General features: G+C 45.0%; 2 protein-coding genes across 5 annotated transcripts; one reads left to right on the plus strand and one right to left on the minus strand.

Moving 5' to 3' along the window:
* Positions 1–1951: 1951 nt before the first annotated feature.
* Positions 1952–9191, minus strand: taf1a (TATA box binding protein (TBP)-associated factor, RNA polymerase I, A). Of its 2 annotated transcripts, XM_029002306.1 has the most exons (11): positions 9088–9191; positions 6669–6778; positions 6011–6283; positions 5577–5690; positions 5177–5494; positions 3556–3714; positions 3385–3451; positions 3157–3280; positions 2904–3046; positions 2723–2779; positions 1952–2633 (listed from the first exon to the last, which is right to left on the minus strand). In XM_029002306.1, exons 1-11 carry the CDS (start codon positions 9095–9097, stop codon positions 2587–2589), a joined length of 1422 nt encoding a protein of 473 aa, XP_028858139.1. In that variant the 5' UTR covers positions 9098–9191; the 3' UTR covers positions 1952–2586. The 2 variants fall into 2 exon arrangements, with proteins under 2 accessions (XP_028858139.1, XP_028858140.1); XM_029002307.1 differs by lacking the exon at positions 9088–9191 and having other exon boundaries at positions 1954–2633; positions 6618–7035.
* mia3 (MIA SH3 domain ER export factor 3) lies at positions 7718–22139 on the plus strand. Of its 3 annotated transcripts, none has more exons than XM_029002303.1 (28): positions 7718–8050; positions 9176–9309; positions 9561–9647; positions 9733–11857; positions 12013–12273; positions 12373–12506; positions 14373–14504; positions 14591–14612; positions 14713–14801; positions 14894–14971; positions 15310–15420; positions 15504–15575; positions 15661–15765; positions 15845–15967; positions 16437–16539; positions 16628–16683; positions 16761–16851; positions 16926–17064; positions 17439–17601; positions 17687–17722; positions 18029–18096; positions 18233–18321; positions 18444–18557; positions 18668–18736; positions 18816–18859; positions 19047–19112; positions 19531–19807; positions 20670–22139. In XM_029002303.1, the coding sequence occupies exons 1-28, from the start codon at positions 7927–7929 to the stop codon at positions 20942–20944; spliced, it is 5187 nt and encodes a 1728-aa protein (XP_028858136.1). In that variant the 5' UTR covers positions 7718–7926; the 3' UTR covers positions 20945–22139. The 3 variants fall into 3 exon arrangements, with proteins under 3 accessions (XP_028858136.1, XP_028858137.1, XP_028858138.1); XM_029002304.1 differs by having other exon boundaries at positions 19050–19112; XM_029002305.1 differs by lacking the exon at positions 19047–19112.
* Positions 22140–22892: the final 753 nt, after the last annotated feature.

Consider the following 22892-nt stretch of genomic DNA (forward strand, 5'->3'; position numbering starts at 1 on the left):
GTCAGATTTTTTGGTAAACAACTTTGATTGATTGTGACCTTTGAGGTCAAGGTCAAGGGTCATCAATCAACACTAATCCTACCCCCTTGACATTAACCCCGGATATTACTATATAACAGTGTCTGATAGATGCCATAAATGTAAATTGTACTGTGGGATTATAGCCATTCATCTCATAAACCGAAAACAGAAATACATGTTGACGTGTGTCTCCAGTGTAATAATGCAAATGATGCAATCCTGTGGTGCAAAAAAATAAAATAAAATTCTCTTTGTCTCCTGTGCTGGACCACATGTGCATCTGTGATTCTGTTGTAGCAACTGGGACATTAGCTGCATGGTGAGTTCTAAGCCCTGTTTTCACTCAAGATGAGGATAATAAATTGAACGTTGCTGTTGGGTAAAGTGTCTGCTTAGCTGACTAAATTGAATCTCAACTTGGAGAGGTTTGATCAATACGTTTCAATCGATGCCACTTCAGAAAGGTCAATGGCAAGCCCGTTATACGTGATGGCCACATGCCCACATGCACACTAGTTACCATAATGGAAACCATGGTAACCAGTCTGACCCCATTTATGAGGTTTTGGTCTTTTTGAGAAACAGCTCCCTCGGTTCCCCTGGAGCATAAATTCTCAGACGATGCGTCTCTGTGATGTACCCCGTCGCAGACCCCCCCACCCCCGTCCGCTCCCACAAGCAGCTGCTCCCGTGGCTGGGCCATCGCTCTGGGGTTCGGTTACATAATGGCTGCAGAGTCACCAACTTTCTCCCAGCGTACCACAGCACGACTGGTCTAATCAAAAGCCCAACAAGTGTACAGAAGGTCTCGTCATTTGAACAGGAAGGTGAGGGAGTGTTAAGGTGTCCCCTGCTGTGGCCAGTCATGCTTCTGGGCTCACTAAAATCTGATTACTTAAAAAAAAAAAAAAAAAAAAAACTGAATCTGTGACGAGAGCCGGAGTACTGAGGATAAAATTCATGAACACACCTAGAGTCTGATCGATGTGAAGTTATACACGAACTTCTTGGTACCACACCCCTCATTCTCTGGGCTGCTGAAGCGGAATATTTATTTGGAGGAAATGCTGATGGTTCACCTTTAGCATCGCTTGCAGTCTGGCCTTGACATCCATCCTTACAGCATCCCATTAAAATAAAAGAGCTGTTGCTACATGATAGTGATCTATTACTCCGCCCTTGATCCAGAATTTATTTCGCAATGAATATTTACGTGTGTGGGGGACAGATTTGTCACGCGTTGTCCACAGGAAGCTGCATTTGATGGCATCACAGTCTTCCATGCTTCCTGAAGGAAAATGAGAAGAATTGGCCTTACATCGATTCTTCAAATAAGTCAGGTGAGTGACGTGAAGTGATCATCATCCTGAAGTGAGGCTTTATATTTGTATTGTTTTAAAACTGTAGAAATGTAAAAACTGAAAATGAAATGTCAGTAAAAAGGTGTTGAAGACACAACTGCAGTTAAACATCAAGCATGCAAAAGATGTTTTGACACAAATCTTGAACTTCCACAAATTAAGAGTCCTCTTCTCCAATGACAGTGGCAGTCGCAGCAGGTGACACAGGCGGAGTTCAGGGCATTACGATCTGACGGCGCTCTGTGAATTATGCATGAGCCCAGGGAGACTAAACTGGCTGTCAGGTAAAGCCTAACCTCACACTGCATCCAAGATGCACGTCTCAAGACAAAGCGGTGATGCTGACTGCTCAGGGATGAACCGATTCTCTCCACAAGGTCCCATTTAAAACGCTGTCAACACACCCAGCCCACCTCATGAAGGCTTAATACATACACACACTTTCAGTCTTAATAAATCAATGATAGAAAGTTAGTTTTACACCTTTTAATAAGTATCAACATAGGAGATTTTATTGTAAGCATTGTGCATTTAAAACAAAAAAAAACAGAAAAAGACAAGTCTTTGGCACCCATGTTTCATCACAACGTGGGATTTTTTTTATATAATAGCTCTACCTTGTTCAGTAATGTCCTTTTGGGATCATCGAAGTCTTTATTTCTCTTTTTCACACAAAAAGGACTTTCTGGGTTTGACCCAACATCAAAAGACCTTTACACCGTTGCACTGGGCAGAGAACGCCTACAGCTTTAATCTGTCTGTCGCACAGTGCACCTTCATACCCTGCTTGTCTGAATAAAACAATGGCCAACAGCACACAGCTTGAAGGGGAGTAATGAAACTCCCATTATTCCCGTGTGTGTATATATGTATATATACACACTGTATGTGTTATAGTGAATGAGGGTAGCAGCAAACACAGTACTGCAACTCTCTGTTATAATCAGTTTCTGCTGTTGCATTCATCAAAATGGGAACAGGAGTCAGAGCGCCACCGAGTGGCTCCAACAGGACACAAATATGAAAGTAACACTTACAAGAAGAAAATATACATGTCAGTCACACACATTTCACTTGAGAAGCAATTTACAGACAAATCCCATGGCTTTGCAGAGCTGAATAGAAGTAGAATTATATGATGAGGTAACTTGGTCGTCCAGCGTCCAGTTACAGTGTGAATGCACAGTCGTCCATGCTCATCTACTTATTTTTTTTTTTTTCCTGTATTGGCAGAGGCCTTGTATCCTTGGCCTGGAAAAGATAACGATGGAAAATGGTTATGAAATTAGAACAACACAAACTTGTAAGTAGATAAGTGTGGACTGCGCATATCTACTTACTGCCATTTTTCCCCTTTCTTTTCTTCACTCTATAAGCAGCGGTCGTGTATTCTTGGTCTGGAAATGATAATGATGGAAAATGGTTAGGTGACAGTACCACAGACCAACGTTACTCCAGGACCTGGCAATTACGTGTGAGCAAAAGAAATTAATGTATCAAGTTAGAATGGGGAACACTTACAATTCTTAATCAGGGGAGTGAGGAACTTGATCTTGACGTCGACCAGTTTAACACTGAGTATGGCATCTTTTCTGGCATGGTAAGATGTGAAGTGCAGCGACAGCCACAGATTCTTCCTTGACTCCCACTCCCCCAAACAATGTCTACACGAGAGATGCATTGCAGACCACTGTTCCCCAAAGTAAACTCTTCTCATGCACATGCAAATAACATAACTTTTTTTATTTAAAACTAAATAAATAAATAAAGTTACCCATTTCCTAGGTGTTCCATAATCTCATTGAGATGCTCCCAAGCATCTACATTTTGCTTCCAGCTGGTATATTCTAGGAGATCCATGACCACTGTCAGAGCTTTCCTGAGGTCATCGTGCAAACCTGCAGAAAGGAGCATTTTAACAAGTTGCTATTAATCTGACCAAAGGAGAATTTCTCTCACTACAGCAGCCATCTGAAGAGGCTCAACATAAACTGTATTTCACCGGTGCCCAGCAGAATGTTGCAATATTCCAACATCAACTCGTGACTTGGCACTAGAGTCTGAAGAATCTGAAAGACAGAACACAAAACGCAGCAATCAATGAATGTTTTGCACGTTTAACACTGGTGCATCTGCAATATAACAGCCTTCTCCAGGCAAACTGGAGCCACACCTTGAGAATTTCTAACTGCTTATTTTGTGGCGCGTCATGCCTCTTTAGAAACTCGTATAGATAGACATAAGCGTTGGGATTGACGGGGAACCTTTCATTGTAGGCGTAGTTCTTCAGAACAGATTCGGCTTTCTCAAGGTCATTGTAGAATTCCAGCATCTGCCAATCATAAAAGAACACATTGGAAATTATAATGATTTTTTTTTTTAATTCATCAGCGCAAGTCAAAAGGCAAAAATTGGCCTGGCATTTTGATTGGCAAATTGTTTTTGGCTAAGGGATGCTGCCGATGGCTGTTCGCTACTTCACTTTTAGAGTTTGAGTCCCTTCTGCCTTTACTGCAAACGTTTTCATTTGAATATTTTTGCACTCACATCTGCTAAAATTATTATAATAGGATATATGAATATTCATGTCCACACTCCACCTCGCAGCTAAATTTGACACACACCAGGTCTGGCACTCAGCAATCTGCAGGCTGATGATCTAGGTGTGCCTGACCAAGGCCATTATCTGTTCTTATCAAACCCAGGCGCCAAATCAGTTTTAGGAAAAAAAAAAAAAAAGTAAAGTAGACACCCTGACCGCCGACCTTCTACAAACTTCTTATCAGCCAGCAGCACCGTGGACTTCTACAATAAGGGTGTACTCACACTAGGCAGTTTGAACCGTGCCCGAGTGCGTTTGACCACCAAAGCGCGGTTCGTTTGGCTAGCGTGAGTGCTCCGAGCCCGGGCACGGTTCATTTAGCCGGCCCTGGTCTGGTTGAAAGAGGTGTGCCAGAGCAAGGTTCAGTTGGACTCGGGCGCGGTTCGAATGAAGTGTGAGCGCTAACCTTGCTGAAGCACGGAAGAGTACGCATGATATCACGTTTTTGCGATGTTTGAAAACCAACATGGCGGGGAAAGGGTCGCTTTGGTCTATGGCAGAGGTGCAATGTTTGTTGGAAATTTGGGCAGATGAGAGCATACAACAACAGCTGGACAAAGCATATAAAAACTCTGATTTCACAAACTCTGGGATTATCTTATTCATCCTTGCTACACTTCAACTGGTACCTTGCAAACCTCCTCAAACGAGCAGCACGACTGCAAGAAAACTTTCGTGCCACAAAAGCGACAGACCTGTTTAGCAACAGACTGTGAGAGGGCTGTGGACCACCGCGGACCAAAAGACTCAGTAGTAGCCACAAAGTGACCAGAGCGATGGACTCCACTGCGTTCAGCGAGAGCGCCGCTCTTCCTGTTTCTTCTGAAACCCCGTCCTCCATAATGACATAAGCGTGCTCCGGCACAAATGCTGAAAGCATATGTGAGTGCAGGCCAGAGGGGGTGTGGGCAAGGGGGGGGGACAATCGTACTCGGGCCCGGTTCACTGCAACCGTGCCTAGTGTGAGTACACCCTCTTTGCTGCATTCTGGACGCTCACACCCCAGTTATCCCAGAAATGTGTCCTCTTGCTCAGCTCCCTCCACGACGTCAGCATCGAGCCAGTCCCTAGTTTTAAAATCAGTATTGTACTAATTGTTTCTGGGAAAACTCAATATGGTGTAGTAATCTCTACTTTCCAGCATTACAATAGGATATTCATGACCAATGATCTGATGAAGGATTATGCTCACCTCTACATAACTTAACACAAAGGGATCCCAGACTCCAGGCTGCTCTAGAACCTCCTGGAGAGTAACAGAGGCTTGGCGAAAGTAGCTGTGCATCTCATGGTCACTTCCAGAATCGTTCTCTGCTCCAGATGCCTTTGACTTCTTGGAATACCAGATGAGGTACTGCAGATACCCACAGTAGGCGTGGATGACTTTCTTCAGGTTCAACTGAACGGATGACAAATTGCCATACCGCCAATTCTGAGCATTGGACAGCTGTCGGCATGCGTCTTCCATGTGACCAGTCAGCATGAGATGAAAACTGTGGTCTAAACTTATCTGGAAAGTTAAAGTATTTGTCGTTCATTCCTTTTTCAAAATTTTGCATATCAAAAGAACAAGCTATGATCCAATAAATTACCTTTAAGTAATTATTCACACGAACATTCTTTATACTCTGGTAAAACATGTCAAAATCTTCCTGCTTTGCATTCGGATGATGCTGCAAAATCTCTGTGCCGAGTCGCCAGATGATCTGGTGGGACAGATAAAGGAAAATCAAAGAGAAAAGGGGGTGGAAAAAAATGTAAAAAGGAAAAAATTTTGTAAGCATGCAAACCATTCTAATAATGGCTTGATCCAATAATCACTGTTTTATCTGCGCTTATGTTAGTGTGTTTCAATCACAATATGGGAAAATATGAGTTAATTTCATTTAAAAATGCTTAAATTATCTCAGCACAGAAAAAAAATTGTTGGACTTGGAGCACAAGCAAATCATGAAGCAGTCACAGTGACATAATTTAAAAACGACAGCAAATCTACTGAGAAAAATATCAGTCGGGACAAATTCACCTCACAGGCCATGAGCTGCTTGGACACACTTGTGTCTTCAAGCATCTGCATGTAGCTGCTCATGAGTTCAGCCGCCTCTTGCCATCGATGGCGCAGCATCGCATTTCTGATCAACTCCAGACAGGTACTTGTAGATCGGCGAAAGCCAGACTCCTTGGGCATCTGTGCATTGTACCGTTTGCATCTGATAGGGTCTGGCTTGTTGTAGTAATCTTCATTGTTTTCGTCTACCACATGGCAATGGAATTCTGCTTCAATGTCATCCATATTGCACTACATTTGAAATCAGGAAAAAAAAAATCTATTTAGTGCAACGGACAGACCCTAAAAATGTCGTTATTTTATGTTAGATTTGAATAGAACCTGAAAGCACAACTAGCACAAAGTAGAATTAAAAAAATAAATAAAAAGACAACAAAAAAATTACCACAACCAATTATGAAGAGATCCGTAGAGGATGTAAATAACCACGAGGGCATTAAGGAGTAGAGTTTATTTGTACTTTGGTGCGTCGATTCATCGAGTTCTACACACAACAGCAACACAAAATCATATTCTACCACAGTTTCGTCACCTTTACGACAAAGGCAGAGACTTAATGCCTTACCGATTATTAACGAAGAGGAGAATTAAAACGTCGTCGCCACTGTAAACACACCGTACTGCGTATTTCCGGCCCATTCACGCTTCCTCCTTTTTCATTGGACGCCGTTTCTTCTACGCCTGTTGAAACGTCCGCGTCCAGCGGCACGGAGTCAACACTGCCACCTAATGGCATAAATAGCGTAACGCATAAATAATCTTGGGCTAAACTACTACGTAAACAACGTTAACATTTATTAAACACACAAAAATTCAAATTCCCTTCCCAAGAAACTTAGTAATAGACAACCAAACAGCTAACCCTGTGGCAACAAAGGATAAAGTGTCTTGCTCAGGGACACAATGGTAGTAAGTGGGGTTTAAATTTACGATATATACAGTACAGACACATCTTCTCATTCAATAGGTTTTCTTTATTTTCATGACCATTTACATTGGTAGATTCTCACTGAAGGCATCAAAACTATGAATGAACGCATGTAGAGTTATGTACTTAACAAAAAGTGGAGACCTGGTCTCCACAGTCAACGGACCTGAACCCAGTCGAGATGGTTTGGGGTGAGCTGGACCGCAGAGTGAAGGTAAAGGGGCCAACAAGTGCTAAACACCTCTGGGAACTCCTTCAAGACTGTTGGAAAACCATCTCAGGTGACGACCTCTTGAAGCTCATCGAGAGAATGGCAAGAGTGTACAAAGCAGTAATCAGAGCAAAGGGCGGCTCTTTTGAATAAACCTTATTTTGTTAAGTACATAACTCCACATGTGTTCATTCATAGTTTTGATGCCTTCAGTGAGAATCTACCAACGTAAATGGTCATAAAAATGAAGAAAACACGTTGAATGAGAAGGTGTTTCCAAACTTTTGGCCTGTACTGTAAGTATTGATTGTCTATCAGGAATCCTTCTCATCCAAACACCTTCTGGGGATTGACGTCTTCGTAAAAACGAAGATGTGTGACAGTACAAGTATGTGGATTAACCGGCACCCCAACAGTTTCGCTGGCAAACACACCGTCCTCACAACCGTATTCAACCGGCCGTGCGTGCAACGCATTATAACGCGCAATGTACCCCCACCCCTACCCCGACTGCACGGCCAATATGCATCGAACACGTATTAAAGCGCCGAACGCGACTTAACAGCCAGCGGAGCGAATGGCGCTTTAAACGCGGCCCCGGGTCCGGCTGCTGTAATCCGACTCCAGGAACACCCCGCATCCTCGTCTGCCTCGCACTCCTGCGGATTTGCTGACGTGTCGGCCCGATCTGCCCATTGCCGGGGCTGGACGCGGCCATAGCGCAGGGCTGCCGCCATGGCCACCGTCGCCTCGCACTTGCGCCGCCTGCTCCTGCTGCTGCTGCTCGCGTCGGCGTCCTGCGCCGCGGTGGACCGGCGCTTCTCGGACCTGAAGAGATGCGCGGACCGGGAGTGCAGCAGTGAGTTCGCCGCGCCTTGCGCAACCGTTCGCGTGTAGATACGGCGGGCGGAGCAGATAAAAGCCCCTCGACCCGCCGGCGACCCCGGCGGAGCCGCCGACCTGTTGACACCCGGGTGTCGTTTTTTCGGGTCGTCGCGTTTTTTTTTTTTTAAAGCGGTGGCTTTTTTTTATTTTTTTTTTATTTAAAAACCTCGACATGGCGACACGGGACCGGCCGCCTGGCTAACGCGGCTAACCGTCGCCTGCGACGAGAAGCCGGGCGGGCTAGCCGGCGGGCTAATGACCCGCAGCCCGCCTCGCAGCAGCTGCTGCAGCTGGCGGGGATGGAGGAGCAACGTGGCCGGTGCCGCGGGGTTCACGCCCCGCGGTCCGAGCCGCGGTCCCCGCGGTGACAATTTACAGTAAACCCGTAAACGCTGCGCCGAGCTCATGGTAACATCGCAACCAGACGAACCTCTGGCGTTATAAACCTTTATTAGCCTTTATTAACCTTTATTAACCCGGTCGCACGGTTACTTTCCTCCGTCACGCCATGCTGCCACCCCTCACTCTGTTTCACCGTGTCACTTTTTCGAATCACTCGATCTACTTAATGTGACTTTTACCATTCTTGTCACAGTTACTTATTACTTTGTTAGTGTTTTTTTGCATTATTACTACTAGTATGTTCTTTTTTTTTTCTCTTGTTGCATGCCTTTAGGACAAAACAATGCGACGACTTGTTGTCTCTGACGGGTCTGTGTTGCTGGCAGAGAGACACTTTTTCTGCACGGATGCAGTGGCTCTGAGTGATAAACGTGGCAACGAAGTCCCACCGGGCCAGCCGGGCAAATGAGTCCTTTTCCCTGCGTGTTGCTAAGTAACCGTGGCGGCACGGCCTGGTCGCATCAGTTACAGCCTCCCCTTGAAATGCTTCAATTGCAGCGCTGATCATTAACGGCATGTTAATGTGGTGATGGAGGCATGCGGGTTTATGAAGTACCTGGGAAAACCCGAAACGAGGCCTGAATTCGGGTTTAAAGAGCTGTGCCGTACCTGGCTGCATCGCATATCGTGTGACGCTCACCCCGGTGTCCGTGTCCAACGTCGCATGGCGTCAAATCCTCTTTCTCTTCTCCTTCAGTGCTGCTGTGCCGGGGGAAAGCGGCGGACGACTTCTCCGGACCAGACTGCCGCTTTTTGTCTTTCAAGAAGGGCGAGACGATATATGTGTACTATAAACTCTCAGGACAGAGGTCAGACGTGTGGGCAGGAAGCGTAAGTGGCCACGTTAATGATTGCTAATGCGATCAAGAACCTTGGTTTTGTGCGAGTGCAGCCGTGTTAAGTTTTGTTCTAACAGCATAAGACGAAAAGCTCGTAAAGACACACACACACACACACACACTCACCTGTTACGACCAGATGATGATATTTGCTTACAGGGCGTGTGTTGACTGGAAACGAGTGTCATAATCATTAGGCTTGGCTGTGGCCCTTTAATTCTTTGTCTCGCTTGTTTTCTGTAGGTGGGAAGCCACTTTGGCTACTTTCCAAAGGACCTACTTTTAATAAATCATATATACTCTGAAGATGAACTAGAAGTTCCCACAGAGGCAAGTCGTTCAATTCCACGCATTTCTCGCGCTGAGTGTTGGATGCGGAAAACTCATTCGTTTCTGTTCTGCTCGTTTCTCTCAGGAAACCGACTTCGTCTGTTTCGATAGTGGCCTTGATGCCTTCAACAGCTACGATGTAGATAAGCTGTTGAGTTACTCCGTCCCAGCAGAAAGGGAGGACCCCGCCGTGGAGTCCACGGTCGCCGAAGATCCCGAGACCGCCGCCGAGGAGGTGGAGTCGGCAGAAGACCTCGATCACGCTGACCGCGACGAGCATTTGGCTGGTGAAACTCACGAAGTGGCGGAAGATTCCGGGTTGGCAAACACGTTGGATCTGGAAACCGGTCCTGGTCATGAGCCAGAGCCACGGCAGGAGGAAGTCAAACCTCTCACCTCTGGAGCGGCCGAGGATCTCGACGCTGAAGATGCTGCTGAAAGGCCACCCGTCACCGAGGGCAGAGCTGTCCCCGAGTTGCAAACCACGTTCGGAGAAACCTTTGACGCGGTGACAACAGACGACGAGGAGACGATTAGAGTGACCCCTTACTCTGTTGGAGAGGACAGCCAGGAGCCTGAAGACGCAGAGAGTGGACACGCGGACGATCCAAACACGCCAAAGTTACTGCCCTACGTCGAGGAGGAGCCTCACGTGGAGGACGAGGTTAAAGTACCTGCAGAACCTCTGGAGGAGGAGGCGGAAATAACCAAAGATTCACATGCAGGAAGTCCGGAGAACAGGGGACCAGAATCCAGCATGAACTCCGATTCTGGAGAACCGGAAGAAGCCAAAGATTCAAATGCTGCGGGTCACGTGGACAGCGAACCAGAATCAGTCGTGGATTCGGCGGGAGAAAGTCTTGATAGAACCACCGCGCCAGAAGAGCACGTGACCGCAGTGGAAGATCACCATGCTGAATCTGTGCCTGTGCCGACGCCTCTGGGAGATGCTGAAGTTGTCGGTGGTGGAGAACGTACAGATCTGGTGGACGCTGAGCAGACAGACAGCGATGAGTCTGAATTGGACAATTTTGAAGCAATATATGTGGAACAGGTTGAAGATCAGAAAGATCAAGTAGAGATTTTGACACCAGACTCGCGTGTTCCGGAAGAGGATAAACATTCAGCCGATGAATTCATATTTGAAACACCGGTAGAACCTGCTAGTGACGAGCTTGAAGGTTCCCGACATGATGACGACCAAGCTGAACAAAAAGATGAACATCATAAAGATGTCCTGTTGGGGAAGGAAAGTGAGGGAACTCCTGAGCCGCTGGCCCAACAGAAGCCTCATGAGGATGTAGCGCAATTAAATACGAGTGAAGTATCTTCATCCTCCAGAAGCCCATCGGAGAACATAAGCCATAATGTTTCTGAACACACGCTGGATGAAGAGACAGTCCATCAGATAGCTGCAGTGAAGAAGGAGATAGTGGATTTATTCGCCAAGACTTTGGAGAGTGAACAGCACTCTGAAGACCCTGGGGAACTGGCAGAACGGGAAGAAGACGAAGACGAGGAGGAGTTACTTGAAGATGAAAATGCTTTGCCGTCGTCCAGACCTGATCCTGCGAAGGAGAAGGAGGAGGTGGACGGCGAGCTTGAGGCGAACAGTCACACCGCTGAACACCCAGAAGAACCCAGTCATACGGAAGATGGCGCGGCAGTGGCTGAGGCGCCGCCGCTGAACTATTCAAGCGATGCCAACATTGTGGACAATCTGGATTCTAAAGAACCAGAAAGTTCCTCCACGGATGAGGAGAATGTTGCTCCAAAGCCGGAGCCACAATACAGTGACAGTGTCCTCAGATTAACGCTGCTGAGGAACTTCTTTAAAGAGAAGGACCTTGGCCGTTTCCAGGAGTATCTTGGTCTAAAGAATCTCTTCCAGGTGGAGGCCATGTTCACTGACCTGGACCAGGACTTGAAGTCTGCTAGACTGTCACAGACCGACCATGCTGAGGACATTGAAAGGACACTTGAGGGAATTCTGGAGACTTCGGAGAACTCGATCCTGGACGAGATCGAAAAGATGCTGGACTCCAGAGAAGAGAAGAACCCTGAATTGCGGGAAGATCCTGAGATGTTTGATGTTGAGGCATCTATCTTGGACGACTTCCAGGAGCTGGCCTTCCACTTGCGACAGAAGTACTCCGCAGTCAGCGATAGTGAACCACTTGCCGCAGGAAGTCCGCCTGGTGCTGCTGCCGGTGAGATTATTCTGCTGGTTCCATACAGCAAATAACAATTTTACTCCAGATAACTGACATGGTTAATTATACTATATCAATGATTAGTTAATCATTGGCTTTAATTAAACATATTATTGTTTGTGCATGAATTATTGCTGATGTTGTTGTTGCAGAGGATGGTCCTTACAAGGAGACTGAGAAGAACCTCACAGAGCCCGATGAAGAGGTTCCTGCTCACAGCCAGCTTCAGCCTAATGCCATGGATGAAGGGCCTCACGGCACAGATGCAGGCATAGAAGATGACGGCGGTCACAGGAACAGAGACAGCCAAGCGAGCGTCAAGGATCCCAAGGAACTACAGCGAGGGCCACAGGCCATTTTAGACAATCCTTTGGATGTGGCATTTGGTTTTGACGTGGAGCGTCCATCGTCGGGTCAGTGCCAATTCTCTTAGCAGTTGCATTTTTGTATTTAAAAAAAAAAAACAAAAAAAAATTGTAAAGATTTTTTTTTTTTTCTTGTTGTTCCACTAGGTTCTCTGGAGTCCCAGAGTGTTTCAGACTTTCATGAAGAAGCTACAAAGAGTGATGATTCTTCACCCTATTTTACAGAAATGTGTACTTTACTTCGTTTAGCCCACAAATATCTTGGAGAGTATGCAGAACTGGTGAGTAGACGTGTTTATAAAAAAAGAGTGTAATAATGTGTTAGGGTTGTTGATACCGACGTTTTGTGGAAAATTTTGATGATCTCGTAAATGTTCATAAGTTAGTTGCTAGATGGCGCTGTGATCTGTCTACCGTATGCCAAATGGAGCGTCGGTATATCACTTCCTGTGTCGCGACGAGCAAAGAACCTCTGGGTGCGAAAGACGGACAACTTTTGGATGCGTCACGTGTCATAATCGAACCCTCTGACTTGTTGAAATTGTTTCAGAATAAGTTTGATTTAGCTGTAATATAATGGATCCATGAACAAATTAGATATTTTATGCTTTACTTATGCGGCATTGCAACCGTTTTCTTTTTTATTAGAATATGCTAAAAAGTTTCTTCTTAAGGAAGCAAAAGGCTTATTTGCCATTGCAAACGCGCGTTTTTAAAATTACAATTACGATTAAAAGGGGGGTTTATACGGTGCAGTTTGCGTCTTCTCCCCTGTACATTGGACTTGTATAATAGGACTGAGGGAGAGTCGTCGATCTCGACAGGCTAGCGGCCGCGGCGGAAAGTTTGTTTACCGCGGCCATCGAATGCTGATGTGTTACAGCGAGCGGGCTAAAGTTCACCGCTTCGGCGTGCTGCCCGCAACACCCCGACGCCACCCGTGAGGCCGCGCTTCCACGTTCCCTCGGCGTTTCATTCGGCCCTGGTTGAGCCTGGAAGTGGCCCGGGCGGCTAATGTGGCCCGGGCGGATAACGGTGATGGACGCGGAAGGATCCGAGGCGCTTCGCGGTCATATGGCCGCTCACTACGCGCTATTCCTGTCGGCGCTGCAGAACGTACGTGCCCCCGCTTCTTCCGAGAACCTGCACCGTGCTCCGGTGGCGGGAGCCCGGCGCGGTTTACCGGTCGGCGGCTGGGTTTATCCGACGTGTCATTTCCACGGCTAGCCACCGGATGCGAAAATAATCCGCGTTCACGCACCGCGCCACGGTCCTTGCGCGGAAAGCAATTTAAAAATCCCAAATGTAGTCTTATTTAATTAACCCAGTTGATTTAACAGTTTTTACGCTGCTGTGCGTGGCGCCATTTATCTCCAGACTCAGACTTTAGTCGCTTTTATTGTGTTGGGTCCTGTTATCTTCTTTATTCAGGCAGCCTGGTTTAAGATTTAAAACTAATCTCAGACTAAACGCCCAGATTTAAAGCAGCAGCGTAGTGAGAAGGGTGTAATGCATTCATGTGGCTTCTGCTCTTTTGCTCAACAGGCCTGCTTTGCAATATAAGGTTGCGCATGGTTGCTGAGGGCAGGAAATGTAGATGATCTTGCGCCGCGCCTGCGCTCTGTTCGTGCTGCGTGTGTATTTTTAAAAGTTGGCCAGCCCTGCTCTGCTGGAGCCGTATGCGCACACACACACACACACACACAGGGGGACGAAAGTCCACGTTTTACGCAGCACTGTCCTGGTGGGCAGTTTGTTTCAGATGCTAGAAGTTCATGTGGCAACGTTCCGTTCATTGATCGGAACGTTTCCCCAGCGGTTCCACGTGGAACCCACACAACATCAACGTACACACCGTAGTAGTCTAGGGGATAACACACTCTCCTATGAACCAGAAGACCCAGGGTCAAATCCCACTTACTACCATTGTGTCCCTGAGCAAGACACTTAACCCTGAGTGTCTCCAGGGGGGGACTGTCCCTGTAACTAATGATTGTAAGTCTCTCTGGATAAGGACGTCTGATAAATGCCGTAAATGTAGTTGAGAGTTGTGCTTGCACCATTGCGTCATTTGAAATGGTACACATTGTCCGGGTGGTCTGTATTTATATTTATTCAGGTTTATTCATTTTGTTGTGTCCCATTAGCTGATTGCTTCCCTCCCTGAAGAATGGCAGCCTGGGCCAACTTTTCACGGACTCCCATGGGAGCCTGTGATTGGCTCAGCAGCCGTTGGAGCGCTCACCTTCATCGTGTTCTTCTGGAGAACTATTCTTGCAGTAAGCCATGTGGTTATTTATTTATTTCTTTTCTTTAATTATGCTTCTGTGTTTTAGACCGATTTTCTCCTTTTTTTTTTTCCCAGGTAAAGGGCCGTAAATATCAGCGTAAGTTTCTAGTATGTCTTACTGTAGGCGCAGAGTACTGTTATTTAGTCTTTCCATTTGTCATTTCTTTAGTCTCTTAATCACTTATGCTTTTCTTTAGTGACTGAGAAACAGCTCGCAGAAAAGATTTCAAAGCTTTTGAGTGAAAAATCGGAAGTCTTGGCTAAAATATCTGAACTCAACCAGATGGTAGGTCTCCAGGAAATGTACAGACTGCTCTTTTGTAAAATATTCTTTCCATCGTCTGCATGTACGTAACAGTTTGGTTTGTCCAATTTTAGAACCAAGAGTGTGAAAAACAGTTGGCTGAGTCTAAGCAGACGCAGAAGTCCACACGCCGAGAGAATGAGGAGCTGAAGGTAAGCAGGGATGCCTTCGGTTTTGTTCTATAAGTTTTTTTTTTGTTCTGTAAGGGGCAGTGGTGGCCTAGCGGGGGCAGTGGTGGCCTAGCGGTTAAGGAAGCGGCCCCATAATCAGAAGGTTGCCGGTTCGAATCCCGATCTGCCAAGGTGCCACTGAGGTGCCACTGAGCAAAGCACTGTCCCCACACACTGCTCCCCGGGCGCCTGTCATGGCTGCCCACTGCTCACTCAGAGTGATGGGTTAAATGCAGAGGACAAATTTCACTGTGTGCTGTGCATCACATGTGACAATCACTTCACTTTATTTATTTATTTAATGATTTGCACCTCTTCAGGATTCTTTCAAAAAACTGAAGAAATGCAATGAAGACATGACCAGAAAGGTCAGTGCTCTCACTCAGAGTATCACAGATGAGCAGAAGAGAAAGAAGGAACTGGATGATATTGTAAGTTATCGTTCTCCCTTTAATTTCCGATGCTTCGTTGAGGTCATGTTACAGACACTGAATTCGTGTTTCGTCCAAACCAGCTGGCAAAAACAAACAAGACGGTGGCGTCTTTGAAACAAGTAACCCAGTCGCACAAACAGGAACTTTCCAAGGTTTGTGTCATGATTGTACGCTGTCCTCCTGCCTTCCTTCCATTCTGTAAAGAACTCTCCTGCATGTGTCCCTTCGCCCGTCTAGGTTCAGGTACTCATGGATGAAGCAAAGCTCAGGGAAGATGCTCTGAAAGCAGAAGTGCTGTCTTTTGAGAAGGAGAATGTGTCTCTGAAGGACCAGAAGAAGTCTGTAGGTTCCATGTTCTCTGTTCTGTAAATGTGCCTCGAGTGACCAGCAGCTCACAGTTATTTTTGGCTTCATCCTAAAGCTGCTGCGTGATGCCAAGATGTGGGAGGAGAAGCACAAGGAACTGAACGAGAAGATCAAAGTCTTTCAGAAGTCCCAGAAAGACCTTGAAGATGCCATTGCCCATAAGGAAAATGAGATTGGTGTAAGCTTTCACTCGCACACATACGTTGATGCACCAGAGACTTTGGCCATTGAGGTTTACATACCATTAATGTCTGTAAACTAAAGAAGCATTTAGTATAATTCTGTTTTGTTTGTTTTGCATTTTTTTTAAGGTCCCCTTTTATGAAAATTTCACTTTGTGAGATTATTTAACCTTAATACGAGTTTCCCTAGTCTGTCTATCCTGTAGTGGTTAGAAATGGCGATAGGTGTAAAGAGTGCATTGGTCGTGAGCAAAAAAAGAGCTCAAACGTGTTTGGAGAAATCTCATTGTGGGACTGGCTAAAAGTGGCTGTAATTCTGCACCATTTTGGAAAGAGACTTCAGATACAGTCTTAGGGGACCACTAAGGCCTATATAAAAGCAAAAAAAAAAAAAAAAACAATAGGGGATCTTTTAAATATATCAGTAGCTTGTACGAAACAAATGCTGCTTGTCTTTTTATGCAGGTCTTGTCAGACTGCATTGCTGAACTTCGATCTTTAGAGGTCTGTGATGGAACGGAACAAAGCAGGGAGGACAGCAAGGTCCTGGCGAATGGGGAGTCTTCTGGTAAGCACTACTGAAAGTTCCAGGTATATATGTATAATATACCTGTAATATATATATATATCATATTTTTTTTGTTTCTCATTTCTAGACAAGAACAGTGATGCAGTGAAGATTAGAGTCAGGCAAATGATGGATGTTTCAAGGGTCAGTGTATATTCTGTCAGCAGTTTTTAATTTTATTTCATAAATCAGTTGCTGATTCCTCAATACGTTGTTCTCAGGTCAAAACCACTCTGTCTATAGTAGAAGACGAACGGAACAGCTACTTGGAGAAAATGCTCACAGAACAGAAGGCCAGACAAGAGCTTGAGGGTAAGAGGGTAATACCCATGCATCGTATTCTTGGTCACCACTGTCTACCTGACCTTTAACGCCTGGCCCAACAGAACAAGTCCAGAAGCTTGAACATGACCGCCTGGCTTTGGACGGCGAGAAGCACCAGCTGGAAAACCAGTACAAAACCCTGCAGCAGAAGCTGGAGATTATGAATGAGATGTACCAACAGAAAGAGAACGCCTTACAGCAGTGAGTTGATTGCTGATGTCCAACATTAACCTGGTTTTCAAATGCTGCCGTTTTTAAGTCCGAACGGGGCCCGTGTAGTTATCCACATGACCAAAAATGATTTTTATGTTTACATTTTATCAGACACCCAGATTTATCAGACGCCCTTATCCAGAGCGACTTACAATCAGTAGTTACAGGGACAGTCCCCCCTGGAGCAACTTAGGGTTAAGTGTCTTGCTCAGGGACTCAATTGTAGTAAGTGGGATTTGAACCTGGTTTATAGGCGAGTGTGTTACTCTCTAGGCTACTACCACCCACTGTTCACACACACAGCTGTAGTACGTGCGCCTTCGTACTTCAAAATGCCTTTTTCTTTTCCTCTCCCTTGACAGGAAGCTGACACAGGAGGAGTTTGATCGGAGAGAGAAGGAGAGCCAGCTGTCGGAAGTGGACGGAAAGGCATTGAAGGCCGAGGCGGAGCTCAAGACCTACAAACAGCGCATTCAGGAGATCCAGGAGGAGCTGCACAAAACAGAGCAGTCCTACAAAAACCAAGTGCGCTTCCATTCCTAAATATTTCATCTTTCCAATAAGCGTTCCCCAGTTTGATATGAATCTCTTTCTCGCTTACATTCTGCAGATTGCAACACAAGAGAAAAAGGCACATGAGAACTGGGTAAGTGCAGCAGAGATTATTATGATTATGGGTATGGATTATGACCGCGTGTGTAACAGTAGACACTGTAGCCACACTTGTACTACAAGAAATTACATCTCGACCAGCAGGGAAAAATTGACGTGATAATGTTCTCACTTGACTGACCCCATTTTACTAGTTTCTGGCAGATACTTAATGTAGGATCTCACAAAAGCGAGCACACACCTCACAGTTATTAGGACGGGACAGAAAACTTACTCTGTTGTTCCAGCTCTATACTGACTACTCTACACAGTGTACTCAACGCTAAATATTTTTGTGCAGTTAAATGCCCGTTCTTCAGAACGAGCTTTGGTTGAGGAGAAAAGGGAGACCGCCAACCTTCGGCAAAAGTAAGTGAACCTTCGTCATTTGTCGCCTTTTAAATTCAGAGTCTATCAGAATTACATGACAGAATTGTGTTCTAAACGAGGACTAGCGCCTTTTACCTGACAAGGCGGTCATCACAATGCTTTCTGCCCTTTGCAGGCTGGTGGAAGTCAGCAACAAGCTGGCAGAATTTCAAAGGCCCCTGTTCAAGCCCACCCCTGGCCGACCTGATCGGCCGATCCGCAGAGGTACGGTCCTCCACCTCCACCTCCTCCTCCTCCTCCCTCAGCATGTCCCATGGACAGTACAGTGGAGTACAGTATCATTAAAAAACCTTTTTGATTTTTGTGGTCTTGTTCTTTTAAACCAGGCGATTCATATGGTCCCTCTCCTGTAAGTGGAGGAGCCCCATCACCCCCTCTAATGTTTGAGGGCCCTGGGAGACCCCCTTCTGCACCAGTGGGCCGAAGGAATGAGTCTTTTGGTGAGTTTTGTCTCGACTTTTGTGTTTATGGGATCTTTTCCATATTTGTTAATTAAATAGGATGGCCAGAGTAGGGCAGATTAAATGAACATGTTTTGCTGCTGTTGCAGGACCACGACCTCCATCTGAACCCCATGGACGTTATCCTGATCTCGGACACCCTGTGCCTGCTCGACCTGGTAGGCTTATCTGTTCTTTCATTTTATGAAACCGCTGTTGATGTTAGAGACGATATTAATCGGTGTCTTTACTCCGCAGACATGTATGCACCATTGACTTCATCACCATCATCTGATGGATCTGTGAGTGACACTTTTATAAATAACACATTACATACACTACATAAATATGTCTTAAGAGTTTTTAATTGAGGTCAGATTGGAGATTCAGATTCTGCCGTGAGCAGGCTGGGAGGTAAATGTAGACTTTCTGAGCACGTGGTCACATTTTTCTCTCCTGTTGTTCCCTGTGGGGTCGTTTGCTTTGTAGCAGACAGCCCCAGCAGAAGCTGAGGGTGAGTCCTCCACTCAGGCTTCAGTAGAAGCGCCAGAGGCAGTAAGTACAGAGTCTGGGCCCCACGGTGCTGCATTTTTGGGTGCGTGTTTGTGGGCTGGTGGCACTTGCGATTGCTCACTCATACACACAAAACTCAGGAGTTCCTGAGAACCACCTACACCAACTCCAATTAAAATGTTAATCTCCCTGAGTCCATATGTGTCTGAGTCGTATCTGTAAGTGTATGAGGGTTAATACTTTTGTATTCAGAAGTGCATCTTGTGGCTCCAGGTTACATGATTGAGGTGTGTGGAGAAGGTCTAACTCTACTCACATGGATGGGTTGTTGGATAAGATTCTTTCTACCACTGCATGACTAAGTGCATCCAATCAAATCACAGAGTGGCCAGAGGTGAAGGTGAATCATTTTGTTCTACACTGTCAATCAAATTGAATCCTGTCTGTCTTTAAATCCCAGGTCCCCAAGGCGCAGGGTCCAGGTTCTTTGCTCATTTCTCCAATAAGGGATTCTTCTCCAGGACCCAACATGCCACTAAAGGCCCATGGACCACCAACCGGTGGCCCCCACCCTCTTGGGCCCCCACCTCCAAATGGCCCAGTTCCCCCAATGCTAAGACCTAATGGCCAACCACCAATGATGCCCCCTGGCCCACTGCCCTATGACCCTAGATTTCCACCATCTCACCTTTATGGCCCTATGCCACCACGTCCATATGGACCACCGCCTCCTTTTGGTAAGAACAGTAAACACAAACAGCTTTTCTAGCACAATAATGGCAAGCCCCATATTGTGGTTAACCCTTTCAAACTGCTGCACTTGCTGCTGACAAGGTTTTCTTTTTTTTTTTTTTTTTTTTTTTTATTGCCATAACATTTGAGCCGTTTGTGCAATAAAAAAAAATGGTTTCAGAAGTCCACCACACAGCATCACTGCAGCTGCGGGAATATGAAGGTTCCGTTATTATACCCTGTTATGACACTTCTGGCATACAGTAAAGCTAAACAGCTACCACATGTTGAAAGAAATAATCCTGAAACTAGGGACAAAGGCACAAACTCACAGCAGGTTTTCTGACACTTTTACAGCTAAAACAACAGAATTAATCCAGATGACCGGTTTAGAATTATAGGGTATAAAGGGTTAACAACTTTGGTGTTTAATATTAGCTGTTGTTTTTGAGTCTGTTGACCTCACTACTAGGACTGGTCACCAACCCTGGTCCTGGAGGGCAGATCTAAGCTGTGCAGGACTGGTTAGTCACCCCTGCCATAGAGGGAGTCAGCACACCACAATTTGAGATCCAATGCATTAGTGCATCCAAAAATGGAAACTGCAATGTTTTCAAATGTCCTTCTAATTCCTACATTTTTTTAAAAACTGTTCCTGCACAGCCTTTATTATCAAGTGATCATTATGCTTCCATGTACAGTGGCACAGTGACTTCTCAACAGTTCATAGTGAAACTGTGGCTACTTGGCTTTTGTGTGTGTGTGTGTAACTAGATCAGATGGTCAGATTAGGAAATGCAATGTCCTAATTATTCATTAAACACTCTGTGACCTGATAACAAGCTCAAATGTCCTTTGTTCCCCCAGTCCGAGGTCCTCCTCCACCCCGCCGTGACTATCCTCCCATGGGACCCTTGCATAGCAGCGAATTTCAGGGAGCCCGAGATTTGCCTTTTCTTCATGGCCCCCCAACTGGAGGCATGCCACTCCCTCCACATGGTGGCAGAGACTTCCAGGGACCCCCTCCCGGTCCATTCCCTCCCCAGGTCCCCAGGGACGGAGCAAACCTGAAAACGGACTGCCCACCCCAGCCAGCCCCCTCGCATCGGGACACTTCCAATCCTTCAGTCGCTGAACCCTGACTTCTGCCACAGCCAATCATGCAGTGGGTTCCTTCCAGCATACCACTGGACAGATGTTCTGGTTTGCATTTCTAATAAATAGCATCATTTTCAAACACTTAATATTCTATAAATTCAGATTAAAGCATCATAAAACCAGATCTTGTTCTGTGTACAAGAAAATGCATCTGGATGGACACTGGAGTGGTCCCTTGGTTCCTATGGCCTATTGTGCAATAATAACACTTGATGATGTCTTGATGTATGCCTGAGTTTAAAGATTTTGAAGCCAGATAAATTGTTTTAGCTTGTATAAAGTTCTTGAGGTTTCCTGTGGGGGAAAAAACAACTATTGAATTAAAGGAGAGAAACTTTGTTTAAAAACACGGGTTTTATTATAAGCATATAAGCATTTAATTTAAAGGTGAACAGTGTTTAAAAACATAACATTTTGATTGATTACGCATGGATTTTATGTAAAGGTACAAACAGGAAAGGAGTAAAAGGAAAGTGTCATTTTTTGTTGTAGGGTGTTATTTTTATTTTTTTTTAAATATTCATAAAATTACTTTATGTGCTTGTATCTGCAGAGTAGGGCTGGTCAATATACATTAGAAATGTCTCATCGTCACTTTCAAAGTTATGGATCACGTGATTTGGTACAATGATAAATTACAACAAGACGCTCACATTTTGGATTGCCATCCTCAAATTCAGGACTATATTAATGTTCATAATTACAATAGGACATTTCATAGAAATATTGCCCAGCCCTGCTACGGAGTGGAAAGGAATTTGGTATTCGCCTTCATCGGTGGTCAGGTGGTCCTGTCATTTCTTTTCCAAGGGAGAAGACCAACATGCTGTCATATTGACAAAACAGTGGCCATCAAAAGTCTGCACTCCCCCCCTACCATGTGCTGGCAGGATGTACTCACGTGAAGACAAAAGTCAACCTAGACAAATGATGGCACGTCATTTCAATATGCTGCAGTAATATTTAATTAAAGACATTGTTTGTATATTAGAGATTATTTTTAAGAAAATAATAAAATCTGTAATTGCTCTTTACCCATGTCCCTACATGCAAATACAGAGTGAAGCCTGTTTTAGCTGCATGAATGTAAAAGTTCTCGGAGGGCGGTGCCCATGAAAGTTCTTTGGAAGTGTATGCAACAGTTTTCACATTACACGTATATAAAATTTACTTTTATTATCTTCCTCGTATTATTTTTTTTTTAGTTATCTATATGATGCAGACACCCTCGTGTCTCACACGCATACAGGGAATTGTTACAGAAAAAAGATACAGGCGCAGTTTAAAAGATTAAACCTATTTTGTATATAGGTTTATAATGGATAGTTTAAAAAATTTATAATGTAATCAATTACGTAGAATTAATCAGTCACTGAATTTATCTGCTTTAGAACAGATCATCAAGATTTTGGAGGTCATTATGATATGAATGTGGTTTATCAGGGAATGCTTTTAAATTCACCACATTCACTCATGAATAAACGTTTGGATGTGATCGTGCTTGTCGACGGTTATTTCCATAAGGCGGAGGGTAATCTAAAGATGAATTGCTTTGTTCTAGTTATTAATTTTAGGCACTTTTATGTTAACATTTATCATCTGGCTACACCCACCTTGAGAAAGGTGTGCCGATGTGAGACCAGTTCAGCCCTCCTGCCTCACTACAGGGTGCTCATCACAATGTTATATTTTTAAAAACAGAATTACACGCCACAGGAATTTTATGATGCAGTACTGCCATAATCTTTTGTATTTTTACTTTAAATCTCATTAACATATCCATGTAATATTTTCACAAATCACAACCAATAACAAAGCAACATGAAAAGTAAACTGTTGGAAATATGTATTAATCACATTTATGAGTTCATGCACTACACAAAACCAGTCCAAAACAATATTTGTGTGTCTGTAGTAATTTATATTTGTGTC

The sequence above is a fragment of the Denticeps clupeoides genome, chromosome 14 (assembly GCF_900700375.1).
Source record: "Denticeps clupeoides chromosome 14, fDenClu1.1, whole genome shotgun sequence".
Lineage (NCBI taxonomy): Eukaryota > Metazoa > Chordata > Actinopteri > Clupeiformes > Denticipitidae > Denticeps > Denticeps clupeoides.

Bases quoted from the DNA above. Each gene is read 5' to 3' on its own strand.
- mia3 (XM_029002303.1), top strand. From the start codon at position 7,927: ATGGCCACCGTCGCCTCGCACTTGCGCCGCCTGCTCCTGCTGCTGCTG. The intron at 12,274-12,372 runs GTCAGTGCCAAT...TTGTTCCACTAG, and splicing joins CGTGGAGCGTCCATCGTCGG to GTTCTCTGGAGTCCCAGAGT. The intron at 18,558-18,667 runs GTGAGTTTTGTC...CTGCTGTTGCAG, and splicing joins CCGAAGGAATGAGTCTTTTG to GACCACGACCTCCATCTGAA.
- taf1a (XM_029002306.1), bottom strand. The intron at 5,691-6,010 runs GTGAATTTGTCC...CTGTCCCACCAG, and splicing joins AGCAGCTCATGGCCTGTGAG to ATCATCTGGCGACTCGGCAC. The intron at 5,495-5,576 runs GTAATTTATTGG...TTAACTTTCCAG, and splicing joins GTGTGAATAATTACTTAAAG to ATAAGTTTAGACCACAGTTT.